Source organism: Mya arenaria, chromosome 15 (genome assembly GCF_026914265.1).
Source record: "Mya arenaria isolate MELC-2E11 chromosome 15, ASM2691426v1".
Lineage (NCBI taxonomy): Eukaryota > Metazoa > Mollusca > Bivalvia > Myida > Myidae > Mya > Mya arenaria.
In genome coordinates, this window is record NC_069136.1 from 38,022,571 (window position 1) to 38,044,163 (window position 21,593).

The 21,593-nt window shown below is 37.3% G+C and overlaps 2 protein-coding genes across 3 annotated transcripts; both read right to left on the minus strand.

The window, feature by feature from the left end:
* Positions 1-551: 551 nt before the first annotated feature.
* LOC128220318 (NFX1-type zinc finger-containing protein 1-like) lies at positions 552-13,008 on the minus strand. Of its 2 annotated transcripts, none has more exons than XM_052928678.1 (4): positions 12,941-13,008; positions 3,611-9,961; positions 3,106-3,310; positions 552-2,898 (listed from the first exon to the last, which is right to left on the minus strand). In XM_052928678.1, the coding sequence occupies exons 2-3, from the start codon at positions 9,945-9,947 to the stop codon at positions 3,111-3,113; spliced, it is 6,537 nt and encodes a 2,178-aa protein (XP_052784638.1). In that variant the 5' UTR covers positions 9,948-9,961; positions 12,941-13,008; the 3' UTR covers positions 552-2,898; positions 3,106-3,110. The 2 variants fall into 2 exon arrangements, with proteins under 2 accessions (XP_052784638.1, XP_052784637.1); XM_052928677.1 differs by having other exon boundaries at positions 3,076-3,310.
* A 4,352-nt stretch (positions 13,009-17,360) lies between these two features.
* LOC128219350 (iduronate 2-sulfatase-like) lies at positions 17,361-20,907 on the minus strand. The gene is made up of 3 exons (XM_052927156.1): positions 20,649-20,907; positions 19,448-19,584; positions 17,361-18,953 (listed from the first exon to the last, which is right to left on the minus strand). Exons 1-3 carry the CDS (start codon positions 20,905-20,907, stop codon positions 17,820-17,822), a joined length of 1,530 nt encoding a protein of 509 aa, XP_052783116.1. The 3' UTR covers positions 17,361-17,819.
* Between the last annotated feature and the right edge of the window lie 686 nt (positions 20,908-21,593).

The window sequence follows — 21,593 nt, forward strand, 5'->3', positions numbered from 1 at the left end:
CATAGGTGTATCCGTGTGCCTTTAAATAATGTCTTTGTTAAATGTTTGTCTACTAGGCTTGTCCGTGTAGTTAACACAGTGATATTATTACAAGAACATTTACAGTTATTAAAGGTGATACACCCATACTTTAGTATCTCCAGTATATAGAATGTCTGGTAAGCGCAGTGGTAAGTGTACGACTCTCACCAATGCGACACGGGCCCGATTACCGGCCTGTGGATTTGGTTGGCGGTCACCAACCGGAAAAGTAAGTTTTCTCCAGGTTCCCCGGTTCCCCCACCAACACACGACCAACTCTCGCAACATAGTGAAAACGCGAGTGACGTTGTATAAGTTTATATGACTTTATTCACAATCGTTGTGAAATAAATAAAGTTAAAATTAAAGTGTCCGTTGTGGTTATGGAAACCAGTATTGCGCTCAATCCCGCGACGTCTCGGCTTTGGTGAGAGGCGGACATTTTACCACAATACCGCGCGCACGTTATAATGAGGTTTTAGTACACGTTGCTATTCCTTTATACATTATTGACAAACAATTGGTTTCATATTCATCATTATTTTATTCATTGTACATACACATTGTTGGGATATGTTTAAAATCAAAAGTTTAGTAAAAATCTTGAAAGCAATGTGCATCATTACTTAGATCATCAAATGAAGGAAACAATAACATATTATCTTTGGATTCGAAAAATCATTTTCAAAACCAGATACAATGGTACAATAAAAACAAACATATATTAACTAATTAAAATGCATAGTCGACAAGGTTTTTTCAGATACCATCATGAGTTCATATCATATGCAAGTAAAACCTATGTACTGCCCTATATTAAATTTTGATTGAACAATAGATCATTGTTGTAGAAACTATTGTAACATCTTCTACAAAGGTATAATTGAGAGGTTGCGAACAATACTTGTACGGGAACGTGTGCATGTGGGCATTTTTTAAAACTAGTTCATCCATTCTTAGTTTACACGTACGATGACATTTAGGAAAACAAAAGTTTAAAATGACTTTTGACAGCTGCCTTCAAGACCAATTTTCAAGTGAAATTTGGCAGACGTTTTCTGAACCTTAACTGCAACTTGCACATGTAGTTACACTTCCGAGTACATGTCCTGTTTCGAAACCTCTCTTATATCAGGAATAACGTTACAGAATCTACACAGACAAATCCAGTAGCCATACATCTTCATTATATGCATTTCGGTCGTTTATACAAATGTATTAGTGAAACAAAATGATATTCACAGTTTCAAAGCGTGAAAATATCACTTTGATATATTTCACTCTGTTGATTTTAAACCTGTTCTGCTATCCAAATCAAACGCCAGCACGAATAGGGCTTATACACAATATAACATTATCAAGAATGACGTTACGTGTGGACGCATTTTGGCGTGTTTTACGAGCAAAATGCAATTAAATATATTTTAGTTAAGCGACTCGAGACATATAACTTTTCGTGCTAACTCGGTGAAGCATATTGTCATCTCACTCTGAAATAAACAGTAATCCTCTTTATACTTTATGTTCTCAAATCACACAATGACGAAATACTCCACGAACGCGATAAAAACATAATCTTAATAAACAAATGTTAGTTACACTTAAAAAAGCATACAGGTAATACAAAACACGTCATTTGACTAATATGAAAAACTTAACAATTGTTAGAATATATAACGGACAAATAACAATAAAATGGCAACAATAATGCGCTAACTTGACACTTTTAAAAATTCATACATAATAACGTATTTACAAAACATCGGTTCAACTCGCTACAACATGCATAAAACAAACACAACGCGTTTAATTAAATAATTAACATACAGTCATGTACTTATCCCTCTTAACCTGTCTTGTATCAGGAACAAACTGCACATAAATCCAGTAGCCATATACCTTTATTATATGCATTTTGGGCATATTGTCATCATACTCAGAAATAAACAGTTATCCCCTTTATATCTATTATGTTCTCAAATCACATAATGACGAAATTCACCTCGAACACGATACAATTACTAATATTCCAGAGGAAAATCAACATATTCTTAATGAACAAATGTTAATTACACTTAATTAAGCATACAGGTAAAAAACAAAACAAACAAAAACATGACTTATATGAAAAAATTAACAATTTTGTTTTAATAAACAACGGACAAATAACAACAAAATGGCAACACTAACGCATTTACATGGCAATATTAAAAATTCATACAATAATTACTTATTTACAAAAAATCGGTACAACATGTATACAACATACACAACGCGTTTAACAAAATCTTTTACATACAGTCAATTTACTATTATAAACATTCAATACTATTAAACATCACTATATTGTTCGATTATATTTGATAAAAAGGAATTACATCAATCTAAATACCTTCAATACCTAGCTGAGGTTCAACATTTAAGTTTCATCAACAAATTTACAAATAAAACGCATTGGAAACTACAAGGACAAGCACATTATCAAAACATTAACATACATTTAGAGACTCAAGTTTAACCAAACTGAACAATTGGGACGCAAAGGTCACATAGAAAGACACAGAAATTCTGTTTGATAGTATGGCTATGAACATTAAGATAAATCATATTTGCGAGCGATTAAGTATACAAAATGAAACGACTAAGAATATACATCTTGCCAAATGGTTTAAAATGCAGAACACTTATCTACACTTAATTGTTCCATTCACAACACGAAGAAGAGGCAAAGTTTGAGACAAAACAAGCAACTCGAAATAATGAAGTCTAGTGGAGTTCATTGAATTTCAACATCCGTCTTTGAAACTGTAAGACAGTCTGGCAAACAATTGTGAATATCTCCATTGACTGAAATATCAACCCTAAATTATCACCAATCTGAAATGGAAATTACCATTGAGATTGATTTTCCATAATTTGTAATTTCAATGTAGATTAAATGTTATAAGAATTAATTATTCTTTGAGGCAGAAAATCATGAACATACTAGTTTAATCCAATGCATTGATTATTGAACGAACTATTTACTTTAACAGTATATGTGTATTTATGTACCTTATAAACGCATGTTCTGTTCTCGCGTACCTTATTTAGTTAAGGTCAATTAGGTTGAAATTGGCAAGGTTGTTAGCTTCCTCAGAATACGCAGCAAAACGCGCTCCATCCATTTCCGGTGCAATGGTGTTTCCGGTCGTCAGTTGGTGCCTCTCGCCGCCTATTTCAACTCCGCATTCGGGACATGTTGACTTCTGATTCGCCCCACCGCACTCGCCAATACAGTACACGTGACCTTCAATAAAAGATAACATAACTGTTCTACGTGTTTATAGTTTTAGAAACAACATTGTGCATTAATGACACCCTACTTCATATGTGTATTGCATTTCTTTGTAACATTCGGCCATTTAAATACTGTTGTAAGCGACGATTGTATATAATTCAAATTATGCCATTAACCAAAGACAATAATTATGCTCAATAGGATTTCAGAGAAGATTATTCATTACGAAAATACTGATTAGCAGTGATATAGTAGTCAGTAATTGTTGACATATTTACAATTCATCAAAAGTAATTTAGTATTCCCTACCGCTTGGACATTTGAACCAATGACCTTTGGACAGACCCACGGCAGACACGATGGAAACTCTTTCTTCTTCCGTTAAATCCAAACCATCGACTTTCAGCACGTCGTTCAGAAGCTTACTAGTTTCCTCCACTTTTTCTTTCATGGTTTCGCTGAAAATATCTTTGCTGAGTAGGATGGCTTTTATCTCTGAAATGTACTTCTCCCCTTCAATCTTTTGTTTACTTGTGAGCGTATTTTCTTTTGTTAGTAATTTACAATACAAACTACAGCGATAACGCTCTCTTTCAAAATCTTCTGTTTCCTGTTCACTGAGAAACAATCTACGTAGCATGACCTTTTCTAGTATCTCATCGAGAAAGGCAGTCATAACTTGAACACTTTTCTTCATCTCTGCATTATCAAGTGAGCGGCGGTTTGCAGGCAAATTCAGGTCATCGAATTTTTGCATGAGATTGAAAATGGACACCGTGAGTTTGTATTGCTCTGTTAACGTTTGCAGCTGTTGTACACACGCTACAGTATTTCTACCGGGTTTGAGTTCCAGCAAACGTTCGTTTAACGTTTCCATGACACGTCCCCTAGTTGTTGGAGGAAAGCATGGTTTTCCATTCAAGGCCCTCGATGTTTTCCTTTTCTCATCCTCCCTCATCAAGTTTTGGGATAGTTCTTTGGACAGAGTTGTCATTTTTTCTTTATCACCTATAACACGTTCTTTTACCGATTCTATGTTTCTAAGGCATTCATTTATGTAGTTTCCGTACCTGACGCACTTCCGAATTGGCGTTTTGCATTTTGGGCATCCCTTAAAATTGATGATATTAGAATCATCTGTCATCAACATATATTTGTCAAGTGCCTTGTGTTCAACTATATGTCCACAGTCATTCAAGGACACAAATCTGGAATCGGGCTCATCTTCGCTTCCAAACAGAAGTTCAGTTACTTCCTGCTCGTCGCATATTCTACACTGTTTCGGACACGGCTCCCCACACAAACCTATACACGGGTGCTTGCATTGAAGTGACTTCTGACACGGTTCATTGCACGGGGGTCTGTTGCATGGTTCGCTGCAGAGTTTCGTGCATTTGTAATGTTTACATTTCCAAAGACATTGTTCTTTGCATGGCTGACATGGAACACCGCAAGGTTTGCTACAACAGCTATGCGAACAACGGTTTTCACACCTTCGTGAGCATGGGGGACAATCATCGCAAGCTGATTTGCACTGGTGTCCACACACGAGGATCCTTTTGCAGTCAACACTGCACTGATTGTGGAATCTTCTCCTCAGACACGAGCCGCATGTACCACTGCATCTGTGCTCACATTTTAGCAGTGCCTGACATGGATGTGGACATTTAACTGTTAAAGTATCGCAACATTTCACTTCTGCGGAATGTCCACACTCGAATGATTTTCTGACCATTACCTTACACTTTGCTTCATGCCTTTCCCCACATGTGTTTGGACAGGGATGACCACACCGTAGTTTTGCCGGACAAGGTTTGTAACCACACGAGAATTTCGCTGGGTCAAGGCTACATGGTACCTTTTGTGTATGATTGCACAATGGAATGACCTTTTCAATGCGAACTATGCAGTTTGGACATTTCTCATAGCATCTCGCCTTACATGGATGGTTTTGTTCACACGTTAAACTGCACATCTTCATACATCTATATTGCTCGTGATCGGGATCAATAACATGGCACTTTTGCACACATCGATGACCGCAGTCTAGTCTTGCATGACAATCGCGATTGCAACAGCCTAAAGGGGCCTGTAGAAAGTATTTCGGGTCGTTCGCCATGATTGCATTCTCTTCTGGGTGGTTTTCCCTCTTTAACAGAATGCCGTCGGTAAGAGCGCCTTTGTTATGCACTTCCGTGTAAATATCATGCCACAACCTTGAACATTTTGAAAGTAAATCAAAATTTCCAATGACAAAGAATCCAATTTTTGCTCGCGAAAGTGCAACACATATACGGTTCTCCGTTTTCAAAAATCCAATCCGTTTTTCAGTACTACTTCTCACAAGCGAAAGAATCACTATATCGTTTTCCTCGCCCTGGTAGTTATCAACTACTTTTACTCTGACACCTTCAAACACAGCTTTTGGCATTTGTTTTTGTAAAGCTAAAAGCTGGCCAGTATAAGTCGTCAGAACTGTTATCTGTGACGAACTGTATCCTTGAAGCAGTAAATGTTTGCACAATTTTGTTGCAAATTCTGCCTCATAGGCGTTCGAGTAAGATTTAATTTCATTACCAAAGGCTTCAAGATGACCGTGGTTAATGAATTGCATGTTCTTCGCCACACCTTTTACATCTCCGTATTGATGCACATCTGCGTGATCTCGGAGTTGCGGGTATATGTGACGAACTATGTCGGCTATGTCCGACCTCATCCTGTGCTGTAATTCTAGGCAATCATATTGAACTCCATTTTTTATCATTCGTTCAAATAGAGATACGTCAAGGTTATATTTTACAGCCAATTTGTACACTGTAGGGTTTGGACGCAGTTGTTTGTGATCGCCAATCAATATCAAATGTTCACATCCTTTGCTTAAGGTTGTAATGATGTGTGCTTCCAGAACCTCTGCTGCCTCTTCTACGATGACGATTTTTGGTTTGATGTCTCGCAATGCTGGCAGGTACTTTGCTGCACACGTTGTAGTCATACCAACAACAGCAGAACTGCGCATGATCTCCATGTCTACCAACAGTGTGGCCTCTCGAAGCCTCTCAGCGGCAGCATTGAATTCATCACGCTTTTCATCGATGCGTTCAAGATTTTGATCGATCGCACATTGTATCCAATAGCGATATATCCTCCATCTGTCGAGAAAATTTAATGTTCTTATATTGCGTATGACTGCAACCTCATTTTGTGCCATCCTTTCATCAGACTGAACATAATTTTGAACATCTTTTCTCATTTCAGATTGAAATCTTTTTTCGTCTCTAATTTTTCGTCGGAGCATTTTCTCCCTCTTTTTTAAATGGTTTAGTTCGTGTTGTAGTCTCATCATCGTTTCTTCAACTTCATTTTGAAACCACATTTGTTCAACCTTTTCCAGATCACGTTGTAGTCTTTTGATTGTGTCATTCAGAGTATCACATTCTTTATTTAAATCTTGCTCCCTTTTGTTATTCACCCGGTATGCTGCATTATTCGATTGTAATTTCTTCATGACCTGCTCACGTTTCAGCATTGTTTTAAAATCATCTGTGAGAATATCATTCAACATTAATGCCGGATTTCGATGAATAACTTCATTTGAAATATCAACAAGGTTAACCATCTCTTCGTCATTTGTAGGTGCGGTACCAGTCACCCTTTGCCGACATTGAGTTTCCATATGAGCTATGCCAAGCCAACTTACTATAGCAGACTCACTTTCGTTACCAAACTCCTTTAATTGTCTGAAATGATGTTCCGCTATTACAGAGCTTAATGAATTTTCATGAATAATGTTTCGCAAGTAAACATCTATTGACAATGTCAATTCAAGCAATGTGGACTGAAGTTCTTGAATGGCGAACCTAGCGTCTGTTTGAAGACTTTGCATCTTGCCAACTGCCGATCTCAGTGGCCATCTCTGTCTCTTTCGTTTTCTCAATGTGTCTTCAATCAGCAATTCGCTAGACGAGCGACCTCCCATTCGCAAAATGTTGTCTCTGTGAAAGCTTTTTATTCCCTCAAGAAATTGATCTAATGCGTGATTTGTGTAACATACAATGACCATTGGGCTGCGGGTGATTGATGCATTTGCACTCGAGCCAGCCCATATTGCATTATTATGCAGAAGCGCCTTTGCTATTTTGAGGCCAATATACGTTTTTCCCGTTCCCGGAGGACCTTGTATAAGTGCAAATTCTCGTGTGAGCGCATTTTGTAGAGCTCTCATCTGTGACTCGTCTAATCCAAGGCGTTCTCTAGAGGGCCACTTTTGTTTGTTTAAGATTGGCACCCTCAGTTCTGGCTTTTTAATCATGTTCCGCCGATTCGGCAATTGAGAATCAGTTTTGATTTCTTCACTTGTAATTGGTTGAAGGTCGTAAGTAGTTTGCTCACTTACGTAAAGCGGTGGTTTGATTAATTTCTCGCAATACACAATGTGTTTCTCAAAGGGAAGGTCTCCATCTCGAAATGTCTGTATTCCTGCTAGGACGTGTTTGTACGATTCAAAGTATGCTGGTGTTTCAGCCATTTTGAATTGTCGATGAATTAAATTGACAAGTTTAATGTCATCTTCAAAACGTACAACGAACTGCCCTTGACCAATCTTCTCGCTGTCAATAACGGTTGCTAAATACATTGTGTCAAACTCATCTTCAGACAAGCAAACAAGAGAACCAAATTTCAAGCGTTTTCCAGATTTCCAGTCAATTCTTTGTAACCGTTGTGTCATGGCTAGCTTCATGTTGTAACACAATCCTTGGTCTGAAATCACAGGCGAGAGGACTCTTACGCGTTCATACATTTTCAAATCAGAATTCTGTTTACCTTGCCTTGTGGTAGATCTATCTTTGAGTTGTGTATCATATTGAATAATACCTTCCCGGAGTGGTCCAACATAATCCTCTCGCAAAAGACGAAACTGAACATCCAGGTAATGATCTAAGTCCATATAGTCCCCATCTGTCACATTTTTACGCAGAAAAGGTTGTATGAAACCCTTAATTTCGTCGTTCGTTGGCAATACAGGTATCATTCTGAAATCGTCGGGTGGTTGATCGGATTGTGATGTGTCCTTAAATCTGTTAGCTCTTTCGAACTGCCTCTTCCGTTCTGAATATTCTACACAATCATCATGTACTCTTTTGGGGATTTCCATCGATAGTTGGGGTATCTCTATTACCTGTTTAACTACTGTGAAAACACGTGAGAATTGGCGATATGATAGAAGGCTTCTGGCGGTTTGCTCCCAGATAATTGTGAAAGTGTTGATTGCTGCTCTTGTAAGTTTAACCGCATGTTTTACTGAACCTGAATCATCTTGAAAGTGTGAAAAGGTGTCGAGAAGGTAGTCCTGTACAGTTGTAAAGAAATTTTCCTTCATAAGTACCTCAAACAACATTGTTAGTGTACTGGACTGACTTGTGAAAGCATGTGCAATTACTTCTAAGAACACTTCAAGATATTCTGTTTGCTCTGCAGAGTTTTGAACTGCATCGACGAGATTATCTTCGGAAGAGGTTAATTCAAAGCTTACCTGTGGTGGATGTTCTTTAAGAAGTCGCTTTAGCGTTTGCATACTTATATCTTTTGAATTCATACTCCTTGCTGTTTTTGGATTGCTGGCTCTGTCCTTTTGTTTATGGTTTAATACGTCTTTTTCTGATTGTTTACTATGCTTACCTAAGTTATGTTGTGTTTTGGGCACCTGTTTAATCCCAGGTGTAGCTCTTTTTCCAATGCTTACCTGTTTGGCAGCCTTGTCCGTCCAATGACCTTTAAGATTTTGATTGTAAGAGGTCTTTGGTCTGCATCCATTGACATAACGAGGATCGGTTTTATCTGACGGTTGTAAAATATGTCTTTCTCTATACGTGTCTGATTGTACCGTTTTCGGGCGTGTGTTGTTTTGAATTGTGTGAGCTTTTGTTGCACATGCGTGGTTAGTTTTTTTCTCTTCTGTGTTTGACTGTATGGGCAGCTGTTGAATCACCGATGTGACTCCTTTTACAGTGCCTATCCTTTTGGCTGCTTTGTCCTTCCATTTACTGTTGCGGTTTTTATTGAAAGAGGTCTTCGGTCTGCATCCATGGACATCAAGAAGTTCAGTTTTATCAGACGGTGGTTGGTGTTGTCTATCCCTACACGTGTTCGAAGGCGCTGTTTCAGGGCGCATTTTTGGTGTATCCAGGTTTCGAATTGTATCCGCTTCTTTAGGAGGCTTTGTTCGGGTCTTCCCTTTCTCCCCTATATCCAGTTTTTGCGAATTCTGATATATTTGTTCAGTTCGAAAATTGGAAGAATCCGGTGGATTTCTCGATCGATAATTTTCTTTCGCGGTTGTAGAATCTCTTTTATTTTTGACGCCACGAAAAGATTGTTTTTCTGGCATTATTTTAAAATGTCTTCCGTTTTCACTTTGGCTCACTGATTCATTCGATGTTGGTACTGAATCGTTTGCAGTATAAGGTACATTTCTTTCTTTTCTTCTATCCAGGAAAAAACTGGATGATGCATTTTCTTTTCCTGTGCAATTCTCATTGTCTTTTAAAGTCTCGGCTTCGGAAGTATAATGCTTAGTTTTTGTTTTGTCATTATTTGAAGAACTTTTACTTTCAGTCGGCGTTTTATTTTCTGCAGTGTGTCTTTTCATTATGCGCGGTTTGTCTGTTAAAGAACAATAATTTAAAAAACGATTACTCTTTTGTTCCATTGGACAGATTTATAGTTTCAATAACATGTATTACGAAGGATTCTCTTAAGCTCTTTATATGTCATAAATATTAGCAATCCATTCGCTTGAAAAGCTAAATCAATATCACTTTATCATGCATGTCTATCTAGATTCCCTTTGAAAACATGTTAATCGACCTGATACTTAAACCAGACCATTAATTTTAAAGTGTCGTTTACCACTAACAAGAATAGAATATAAAGAAGATTATTGTTTGTTTCAGTGTACGAACGAAGTATATTTCACCGAATGAGAGTCAAAGAAATTTTTTAAGTGGTGTTGCCACAAGTTAAATATTCACTTTTGGAGTTCACGAGGTAGAATATGGTGACCTTACACTGAAACAAAAATATTTTTTTTATTTTTTTTATTCCATGTCTGTAAGTGCTATTAATAACACGTTTAATTTCATTGTAAAAGAACAACGCGACAAATTGTATGAGCACGTAATGTCAAATGACGTCGTTGTCATTAACATGACGCGGACTGTCAGTCAAACTGGCTGGTCGATACCCGGCTGACCAATCAGCGTCCAGATAAGGAGGGGCTTATCAATTGCCTTTGCTATTCGCCATGACCTCTGACAATCTGCACATCTCAACAGTATAGTAATAACGCTGTTTTCTATATTTTAACAAAAATTATGTTTCTCATAACTGAGAGATAGTAAAGACAGTTAAGGAAATCCGAAACACTGATATTTTCCCTTAATGCTGCTCAAATTATGCATTTTTTTGCATTTGTTTCATAACAGAGCTTTAAGAAGACTATTTCAACCCTTCAAATGTCTTAATGTAACCGTACATAATATACGTATAATTTCCGTTAATCTCAATACATGAAATATCATTATAAGTATTAATGTATAATATTGACACCTTCTTCCGATTTATTTTTATTTTGAAAATTGTCTCCTTCTTGTGCGTAAAGTTTTAAATCCGAAGCATATACATTTGTTTTTAAGTTTGTTTGGACATATAAGTGAAAAAGACAATTCAGCTGAGTTGAGTTAATTTTTTATTAAATTTGATAAAATATCTCATATGTACCTAAAGGTCACAGAAAGTATATACGTATAGATAAAACGCAATCATATTTGTAAATGACGCAAATCATAGTAAATACCTGTGCATTTATAATGATTATGGTCATTTCAAAAGTCGATGTTGCTTGTAAGAACAGTTTTGCATTTCATTTAATACGGATATTTATTCATTGAGAGGAACATTAAGGTAGTTATATCAATAATAATAATTCATAACACTTGTGTAAAACAGGTGATTTATAATGGAGAAAGGAAGAAAAACAGCGAAATCCATTGAGTTTTGACAATGGATCTAAACAAACGCCCTTTTTTGTTGATTTTTGGAAAGGAAATTAATACATATTTGTTTCCCTAAATTTGAATCGGCTTGGTGTCAAATGTGTCACAACCCTGTGCTCGCCGAAGTTTGATTTGATTTAGAAGTAAGAAATTTATAAACAGAAAAAACTAATAAATTGATATTTGTGCTATTAGTAACCGTGAAGCATCAATTTTATTTCACTGATAGATCTATATAAGCAACCGGAATGCATATGGTAAATTTGCGATACTTGATGTTTATCAGGTTGAACAACAAATAGTCTGGGACGATTGTTAAGACCTTTGTTAAAATAACAACATTGTTATCGGCATCGTTGTCAACTTTTAATCGTGAAATATTTGATGATGTGCTCGTATTTTCAAAATAAGAAAGTACAGCTTGTTAGAAATACTGCAGATAACAAGTCTATTCATTAAACGCCCACAGCAGTACAGATGTTAAAAAGGTTTCATAATGATTCCATAAAACTACTGAATTTATGACGAGGTTTTGTTCTAAGATAAAATCTAGTGACATAGTTTATGATCTGAGGTGACCAAAATTCGTAATTATTCTGACCAAGTTTCATAAAAATTTGATTAACACTATTGAACACTTTTTTCAAACCTTTGTTCAAGCGTATAGAATTTGCCTACTTTTATTTATAAAGACGGGAAAGCATTTGGCAGAAACTCATTCAAACGGATTTTGGTAATTGTAACCTTAATTTTTTTAATTTTCAATAGCGTTACGAACGCCTTTCAACAATACAGTGCATTTGATATCACATTGTGCCGATTGTTTAGAACTTTGTTAAAGTTAACAAAGTTGTTAACATGATCGTTGTTTAGTTTCAAATCTTTAATACTCTGACAGTTTCATGGACACAAATGTAATCTGTTATACTATTTACAAATATTGAGACAGCTCATTCAGCTTTGCATGTTTTACTTAAAGGCTTAGTTTAAGGACTATTTGGTATGATATCCCCTGCTGTGCATATCCTGCTAATTGCACTGGTGTCACTGTAGGGGCCAATTTCCTGTGTAAATTAGATTAAGATAAATTAACAACGGTTGTGTACAAATACACGTTTTTTGCGGGTTTTTTTTGTGTGTGTGTGTGGGGGGGGGTCACTTATAGAAGGCTTAAACAAGGCCTTTAACCACGTCATCACATCATGAAATGTTTCACCTTTTAACGTTCACAACGATTACGTAAACGTTATTAACTTTGACAAAGTTCTGAACAATCGGCCCACTGTGAAAAAAATGTTAACAATAAAGCTCTTTTTAGAACTGGTGAAAATGTGTTTTCATAGATACAAACGTTTGGTTTAAATTTCACACGATATTATTTTATTCGATGTCTATAAAACACGAACGAGTCCATTAATTGGAAACTAGTTTATTTATCTTATACATTCACGTCGTTAACCATACAAATTTAATAAGTTTAAATGTTTTGTTTTTAGTTTGAAAAGACTAATAAGCTAATATTAACTTTAATTTGCTATTTAAAATATTGTTTTTGTAATCATACATATATAATAAAAACAATACGTACCAATTTTAACATATTCCTATCTATGCTGTTTATTTCAAGCGCCATATCCAGCACGAGTGACTAAACACATCACGACAACCCGATATCGTAATAGATAGAAGGCGCTTCTTATATAACTCCATTGAATTAATCATTTCAATTTTCTGAAAACATTATCAGGGCGTTTTAAACAAATGAATCATAAGTTATTTTCTAAAAATGAGCCACATTAAGGGAAAACAATATGTTCACGATGAGTTGTTCAATGATAATGCACCAGTCAATTGTAACCACGCTCCCCCCCACCAAGGTCCGGGGGTATACCTGGGATAGTCGGGGAAATAGGCCGTGTTTTTACCTTCCAGGTGCCCGCACTGCCGAGTGAATGCGGTGGGTTTTTTTTTCGCGCAAAACAAAAATAGCGGGGAATGGGCCTTACCAAGGGTCCCTGGGGTGCGGGGGCAATTTGCGGGGAATTTACTAGGCTTGGTTGGACCGAAAGTCAAAGTCCCCGCTATTCCCCGGACCGGGGGGGGGGGGGCTAGGTTACAATTGACTGGTGCATAAGACCAATATTCCCTACCGAACGTTCAGTTGTTATTCTTTTTGATTTCAAATAATATAGTTGTCGCTTTGTTCGTCTATCACTCTGACCGGAAGTTCATTCCCTCAAAGTGACTGTAGTACTATTGGTCAGTAAACCGGATCGCTGTGTTGAGATTTAAGTTATTTACTTTCTGATATTAAGGCATTAAGAGATTTTCTGACATTGTTATTGCAGTAATTGATAGTTTTTTTATGCAAGATCGTTAGAAGAGGTAACCCATTTCTTAAATCTGAAGAAAACAATGTTTTCGGTTAAACGCCACTAACTTTTATGACACAAAATTCATTCCAGTCAGACAACTGTGCTTAACAACTCCCTAATCGCTTCAAGAACTTGAAGTTATAGCTTCTTGAAACAAATGCTCACCATTTTAAACCGCTGCGCTAGGCTTCAGTCAAGTGGCTTTGATGCTTCAAACAAATATCTAGATTTTTTACCGCGTCCGCCTTAAAAGTATTCAATGGTAGGAACGTACGTCACGCGCACCTGCTGAATCAGTTCCACGAGTACTAAAAAACGTCGAAAAACCAGGAAAATTTTCGTTTTTTTACACAATTTTCCGACATAAGATGACACCACATATATCCCGGAAACAGATCCGAGTGTTATTCATATTCGGATGAACGTGTAGGTCTACAAAACACGTTTTCGAATTAGCTCAGCAATTAAATGATTATTTTAATATATCATTTTTTTTGCTGTACAATTTATGTGCTCTCATTCAGTATTTTTATTTTCTTTGCAAAAACTCTATCACAATACCTGTCCTTAACACATATACATAAATATATTGATTATGCAAACATGTAAATAAAATAAAGATTATATTAAAGCTTTACTAATTAAGATATGGACATTAGAAACACATTCCATATTCATTTCAAACTAGGGGAATGTTTCAGACGGCCCGGCGATAATACTGCTTATCATCAGTGAACGTCATGCACTTGTGTTTCATAATCAACGATTTATCTATATCGGAAAAGGTTCAACCTGGTTTCAGAAATCTCAATGTCATGATGAAGTTTACTGAATGGTTGAGAACCGAACTGATCTGCTTTATCAAGTAAGCATATATCAAATATGGAATTAAAAATGCACTAAGAAAACTCTCGAAATCGCAATTGTGAAACAAATCTAGCATAATTTATTACGTGAAATTTCCATTTGTAAGACACTTCCTTTCTTCCATAATAGGAAAGGAGCCTATTCTTTATTTTCGATTCCATTCTCGGGTATTTGGCGCTCGTCCCAAATTTTGCCACCTCTACAGACAAATCCTGGGCCCGCCTTTACTGCCGCGCTAATGTATCGATATATTGATCCATCTTTCAGACTATCTTGCCAATAAAACAATGTGGCTAATATTGCTAAGCCGAGGAAAAGAACATGATGAGAAAAAAGTTCAGTAAGGAACTACAAGGAAGATTGGCATGTTCAAGAATACAAAGTTGTTTCGGTGAAGTATAATAGAAAATATATTGAATAACAAATCTACAGCATTTCAACTTGATTATTTCAGGTTAGTCGGAAGGCACGGAACGTTGGGGCCGCGGATTTGGTGGGTGTGGATTTGGTATTCCATCGTGCCGCGATTTGTTTTTAAAAGCCGCCTCTCTAACACTCAATTTGCAGCATTATTTTAAAAGAGGTTTAAAGCGATTTCAATCTCATTAAAGGACACCTCATTTAATCACATTAATAAAAAACGTCATCATTTATGCATTAAATTATTAAATATGTACTGTTTTAAAAAAGCTCAATACGGATAGCACATAATAAACATTTAAAGATGCACAATTACTCCCAAATAAGATTTAACACATTTAATACAATAGTTTTAATATACCAAAGAGGATGAACAAATGTCGAAAACATTGATTCTTATGAAGGATACCGAGTTTAATTTAAAAGAAATGAGCAGAAAACACAATATTGCTACCTTATCAGACCATAGTAGATCGCAGTTAATCTTTTAGCATTCACCAATCATTTAATATGTTTGCATTTTAAGCTTTAAATACACGGTTATAATATTGTTTATAGTAATTGATATTTTTCATAAATGCAATATTTAGTAGGTAGTTGGGGGTGTTTCACACAAAATTTATATTTGTTTCAGATATGTATGTATTGATTTTAAATAAGAGTGTAATTGTAATGAATAAAGTTCAATATGAATTGCATATCATGGTATAGCACTTTTTAAACACCCCAAAGGTTTTAGCGCGGAGCCGCTTCTTTTCAAATATTGGGGACGCGGCAGCGGCACCTGCGGCTACTGCTAAGACGCGCCTGATCGGTATAACAAGACATTGGTTTCATTATTGTAATGACTATCAAGGCAGCTGAACAGATTTGAATTTAATATCTATATCTACACTGTTTTTAAAACTGATTTATTATCAACACTCTTAGATTGTAATTTACTTATTGTAACTCATACATATATCTTCCTTTGTCTACTTAAGCGACGAACTTGTTTGATTTACTTTAATCAATGATTTGCTGATAAACCAGAGATATCCAACATGAGAGGTTTACGATACGTAAACAAAACAGGCTGCTAGGTCAGAAAGGGCACGTCTGATGCACATTCAATGATCCTTAATGGGGCACTTGGAAGGGCCAATGTTCAATTCTTATTATGTACGTGTTGTAACCGTTCTCAATACTTATAGTTTGTTATGAACACCTTAGTTGTTATCTCTACTTTAGTGTCCAAATGATGTATAATTTGTTATTTTTTATACTTATTTCTGAAAAGTTGTCTCTGTCAAACAAAAGGGCACATCAGGGATCAGTAGTGAAATGATAGCAGTCTACCGGAAAAGAGAAGTGAGGTGCCCTTTCCTGCTATCTTGGCCTAGCTGGAGCACTGACTATTTGAACATACCGTCTCAAAGACCCAGTGTTAAGGCGTCCGCCTACGGAGCGGGGCTCGTGGGTTCGAACCCGGGCCGCGTCATACCGAAAGACGTTAAAAGTTGGTACAAGTAGATCCCTTGCCGGGCGCTCGGCATTTAAAGGGTAGTGCTTGGAAAAGTGGTGTACTCAGTACTGGTTCAACCCAGGAAATGTGTATCCCGTGTATCGGTGCTTTACACCGAGCACGTTAAAGAACCACGAGGTCTCTTCGCAAAGAGCTAAGGTATCGCACCCTGATCTCTTGTATCTCACTTTGTTTCAAGTCTTCGAATGTCTGGATTTGACTGCTGTCACTTCTATCTCATGTCACTTATGGCATTTAAACACAATTTAAGTCGTGATGGCGTCACGGCGGGTTCAAGCCATAATGCAGCCATGGGCGCGGACAGACCTTGATAAACTCAAATAAACAAAACAAACAAACAGCCACTATTTGAACCCAAAAGATCTGAAGAATACGTATAATTGAACCATCGGTGAATGAAATACTAAAAACACCCGACATCCCTTAAATAAATCATGAGGGAAACACTGGTTAATTATCATTTCCCTCGGATACCAAACAACAAAGTCACAATTATAATAATTTATTAGTATATGGAATTTAGATACTGGTAATAAGGAGATATATAATTTGTAATTTAATATTTTACATTAAGCTTCCTAACAATGACACATGTTTGTACGACCCCTCAAGATAATGTGTGGTACACATGGCAGAATTTAGTGACGTAGTTGACAATCCCTTCCATAGCAACATTTCAGTATGATTTATACATTTATTGTATAGATACCAATTCAATTTCAACTTATTAACATCTCAAAAGTATAGACTTTTAAAATACAATACCTCGAAATTCCAGAAATACTAAAGCATTGTCTAAAATGAGAACATTTTTTAATCGTATATATAATGCAAACAGACAAAACATATTAACAAATAATAAAACATATTATTTATAGACGTATTGTATGGTTTCTGTAAGAAAATTAACCAGCGCCCTATTTAATGAGCAACTTAGATTCAATTAAAAATTAAGATTAGAAATAAAGTGGTTTGATTGGTCTGTATATTTAGCTGACCAGTAGGCTGAATGGAGTCACTGAGGCATGTCTAAGGATGATGATAAGATCAATATTGAAAACTGTTGTGCAATTTTTGCTATAGAATATTTCCATTAAAAATTGAAATAGAAGGGAATATACTTTGAGAAAGACTAAAATGTTAAATTTTGAATCATGCCGTGCTGTGTGGTGTAGAAAAGGAGCTTATGGGGTAAACTGATTTAATAATTTGTGTGATAATGAAGCCCTAGTCACAATGACATTTAAGTCAAGATGGACACAAAAGTATGTCTTGTTACTTCACCCAACTAACGCCGGGCCGGCCTGATGTAGGGACGGACTGGCGTGCCTCCAGCCGGCATGTAACCGCCAACTAAGGTTTGCCCGCAGCGTGGCATACGCGGTGTCGTCAGCCCTGTTGTGATTCTCGTCAGGGTCTACGGTGTGATCGTACAGTTCTACACCATGCAGCTTGGTCCAGTCGGGTTTGAAAGTCTGGTAGGAAAACTCGGGCCACTCAGTGTAGCGGTAGCGCTCCGTGCGGAGCGAGTAGCCCATAATGTTCGTTCGGTGTTGGTGCCGCTGGTACTGAGAAAACGCGACATGCTTCCAGTCTGCTGACGTGTTGTGAACGAGGGGCATGAAACTCTCCCCTTCCGTACATGTGCTCACATGGGCTGAATTTTCGGGGCAAATGGAAACTTTGGGCAAGCCTACAGCCTCTACCAACGTTGGAAATAGGTCCACAAACTCCACAATACGCCTGGTGCTAAGGCCGGAGTCAGTTAAACCGGGAATCTTCAGTATCATCGGAGCATGGGTAGCCAGCTCGAAATTGGTAGATTTCCCCCAGATGCCGTGTTCTCCCAGCTGCCAGCCGTGGTCGCCAACTAGTGAAATCACTGTGCTATCTGCGAGGCCCAGTCTGTTCAGCTCGTCTAGAACTACACCTACCTGGGAGTCTACCCAACTCACCGCCGAGTAGTAAGCCCGTCTTAAGTCTAGTGCAATATTGTTTGGTATCGTATTGTTGATTTCGCCAGTAAAACTTGACCTATGAATATCTTCATACTGTGTTCGAATCTCATTACTCTTAAACCAGGCGACTTCTGGCATACCCACGGGTGCTTTATTATTGCTGGGAAGTTTCAAGGTGTTTAAGGGATACAGGTCACCGAAGGATGCCGGCGAGACAAACGGCAAGTGGGGGCGAATAAACCCCACGGCGAGGAAGAATGGGGTGTGCGCATATTTCCCGCCCGTTGCGAACTCGCCAAGTTTCTTGGTGGCGCTCTGGGCTATCTTGTAGTCGATAAGGGGATTGGCATGGAGAAGATTATCGGGCACGAACTGCCAGGAGGCATTCTGCCGGTCCCAGTTGGAAGAGCCGGGGTAGATGTCGGGCTCAGACCAGGACAGGGGGTCTTTAATGCCCTGTGGAAACAATGAAAAGTAAGAAATAATGTATACAAATCTCTTTTCACGTCAGATATTATCTTGAAGGGCTTATTTCCGAAAAATGCCTTTCAAAAATGAAATACAATGGAATATTTCAAATCATAGGAATATGAACATACAGTCAAAACTTGCAATGTCGAATTCGTTGTGACCTAAGAAAAAACCCTCGAGATAACGCGCACACGTTAAAAAACAAAATACCACAAATCTCTCATTCAATCCAAATTATTTGAAATAGTTCGACATAACCGGAACATCGAAATAACAGAGTTCGACAAAACGAATTTCGACTGTATGTTTTTTTTTTGTGTTTAAAGAACCAATAACACAAATGCAACACACAATTAGTTTTATAAAAACTGTGCGGATAACTTTCAACAATCACAAATCAAGATGACTTTGACACATCAGATATCGATTATAGATCGGTAGATTGTTTTATTATAATCGATCATCGATATTATGACTACCTGATGAAAGATCTTGCCGATGCCGATAGACCTGCGGCCATGATTCCGAAAGTACTGTGGCAGAGTGGTGAAGTTTCCGCCCGCAGACCGGAAATGCGTCTCCAGGTCGTACACGCGCGTGGTGTCCGGTCGCCGGCCTGGATAAATGCAAGTGTCATTGGAGAAAAGTTTCGAAAAGTTCAATGATTGTAGAGAAAGTAATATTAATTTATGCTAATATAAAAGACTCTTATCCGATATTTTGCGTGAGAATTTTTGTGTTGTGGGGGGGGGGGGGTGCCTGTAGAAAGCCCACTTGTCTGGCTTAGTAACCACGAACCACACATATCTATACGTACGCCAAGTCCGGAAAACGAACCCGGGACGCCATAGTTAAAAGCGAGTGAGCTAATCACTTCGCTAAACGGACAACATTGGATTAGTGTTAAAGTATGTATGATTTGTTTTATCCTTTGTTTCTCTAATTGTGATACACTAGCAGTAACAATTTTTCTTTATGTTTATAACAACACACTGAATTTACGACAAGAACGCTGCGGAGCGAACTCCACCGTTCGTCTGTTGATGTTATTTCTCAGTCTAACAAGGGGCCTAACTTGACGATGATTAAAGGGACTACATACTATACTACATGTACATTGGGTCTCTCATAACATCCCACCCATATTTGATATGAATATCTTGAACATACGTTGAGCTATGGCTTAGGTTAAAGTTTGTTTCGAACACCGCCGCTGACGAAGCCTAGAACACAATCAAAGCTTTGACAATACCTTGATCTGTTGACTTTGAACATCAGAACAAAAAAGAACAAAAAGAAATTAAATTAAGAAGCCGATAAAACACTTTTTTGCTATATGTTTATGTAACAGTCGAAACCCGTTATGTCGAACTCTGTTATCTCGATGTTGTGGTTATGTCGAACTTTTTTCGAATAGTTTGGGATGAGTTAGAGATTGGTAATTTGTATGTTATATTAAATATTCGTTATCTCGAAGTTTTCCCCGAGGTCCCCAAGAAATCGACATAGCGAGTTTTGATTGTATGTTACGGAGTTCTTATTTCAATGACTGGTGATTGAATCCTATTTTAGGCGTACAGATTTTGCAAAAGTTAATGTTTTTATTGGTTATTTCCCCCGATCGAGTTTAAACTCTATAAAGTAAAGACGAAAACCTATAAACAATAAGTAGTATGTAACCTGTTAGGAAGGATGTCCTGCTGGGACTACATACGGCCTGCTGCACATACGCGCGGCGCACGAGAAGGGAACTTCCGGCCAGAGCGTCCATGTGGGGCGTGTGTGGCGGCGGATCGTCATGGGTCGGGAAATCGGCGCCCCGGAAGCAGCCGAGGTCAGGGCGGAGGTCATCCACGATGATAAACAATACATTCTTTCGGGCGCCACATTGCAAGAAGAATCCGTATAGTAAGAATAACAATGTGTGTGCTCTATTCATTGTTAAACTAAGCCGATAAAACAGGACCACGAGTTGTTAAATGTGAGTTGATAAGACATTGTGGTCTTGTTATTGACCTTTAATCGGAAGACAAGATAATTATGTTATTGTACGTTAAATTCATCTAAGGGAGATAACTGTTGGAATATTAAACAAACCAAAAAACATGGTATTAATGACTACTGAACAAGAAAAATAATGTTATAAAATATAATAGCATTGAATTTTTTGTGACGGCCAGTGACAATCGAGGATTTTTCAAATGTCCTGTTCGTTAATGTTACGTCGAGCGATTTTGACGAATGCGCCCCAAAAAAAGTTGCATATATATATGCAACAACACATGTATATATATTGTTGCATATAGTATATATAGTTGCATATACTCTATATATACATGTAGTTGCATATGGTGTATATAGTTGTATATACTCTATACATACATGTAGTTGCATATGGTGTATATAGTTGCATATACTCTATATATACATGTAGTTGCATATGGTGTATATAGTTGCATATACTCTAAACATACATGTAGTTGCATATGGTGTATATAGTTGCATATACTCTAAACATACATGTAGTTGCATATGGTGTATATAGTTGCATATACTCTATATATACATGTAGTTGCATATGGTGTATATAGTTGCATATACTCTATATATACATGTAGTTGCATA

Coding starts and splice junctions, on each gene's coding strand:
- LOC128220318 (XM_052928678.1), bottom strand. CDS start 9,947: ATGAAAAGACACACTGCAGAAAATAAAACGCCGACTGAAAGTAAAAGT. Junction 3,311..3,610: donor TTGGTTCAAATGTCCAAGCG/GTAGGGAATACT, acceptor CTTTTATTGAAG/GTCACGTGTACTGTATTGGC.
- LOC128219350 (XM_052927156.1), bottom strand. CDS start 20,907: ATGAATAGAGCACACACATTGTTATTCTTACTATACGGATTCTTCTTG. Junction 19,585..20,648: donor CAGGACATCCTTCCTAACAG/GTTACATACTAC, acceptor GCATTTATCCAG/GCCGGCGACCGGACACCACG. Junction 18,954..19,447: donor TCGGCAAGATCTTTCATCAG/GTAGTCATAATA, acceptor TTGTTTCCACAG/GGCATTAAAGACCCCCTGTC.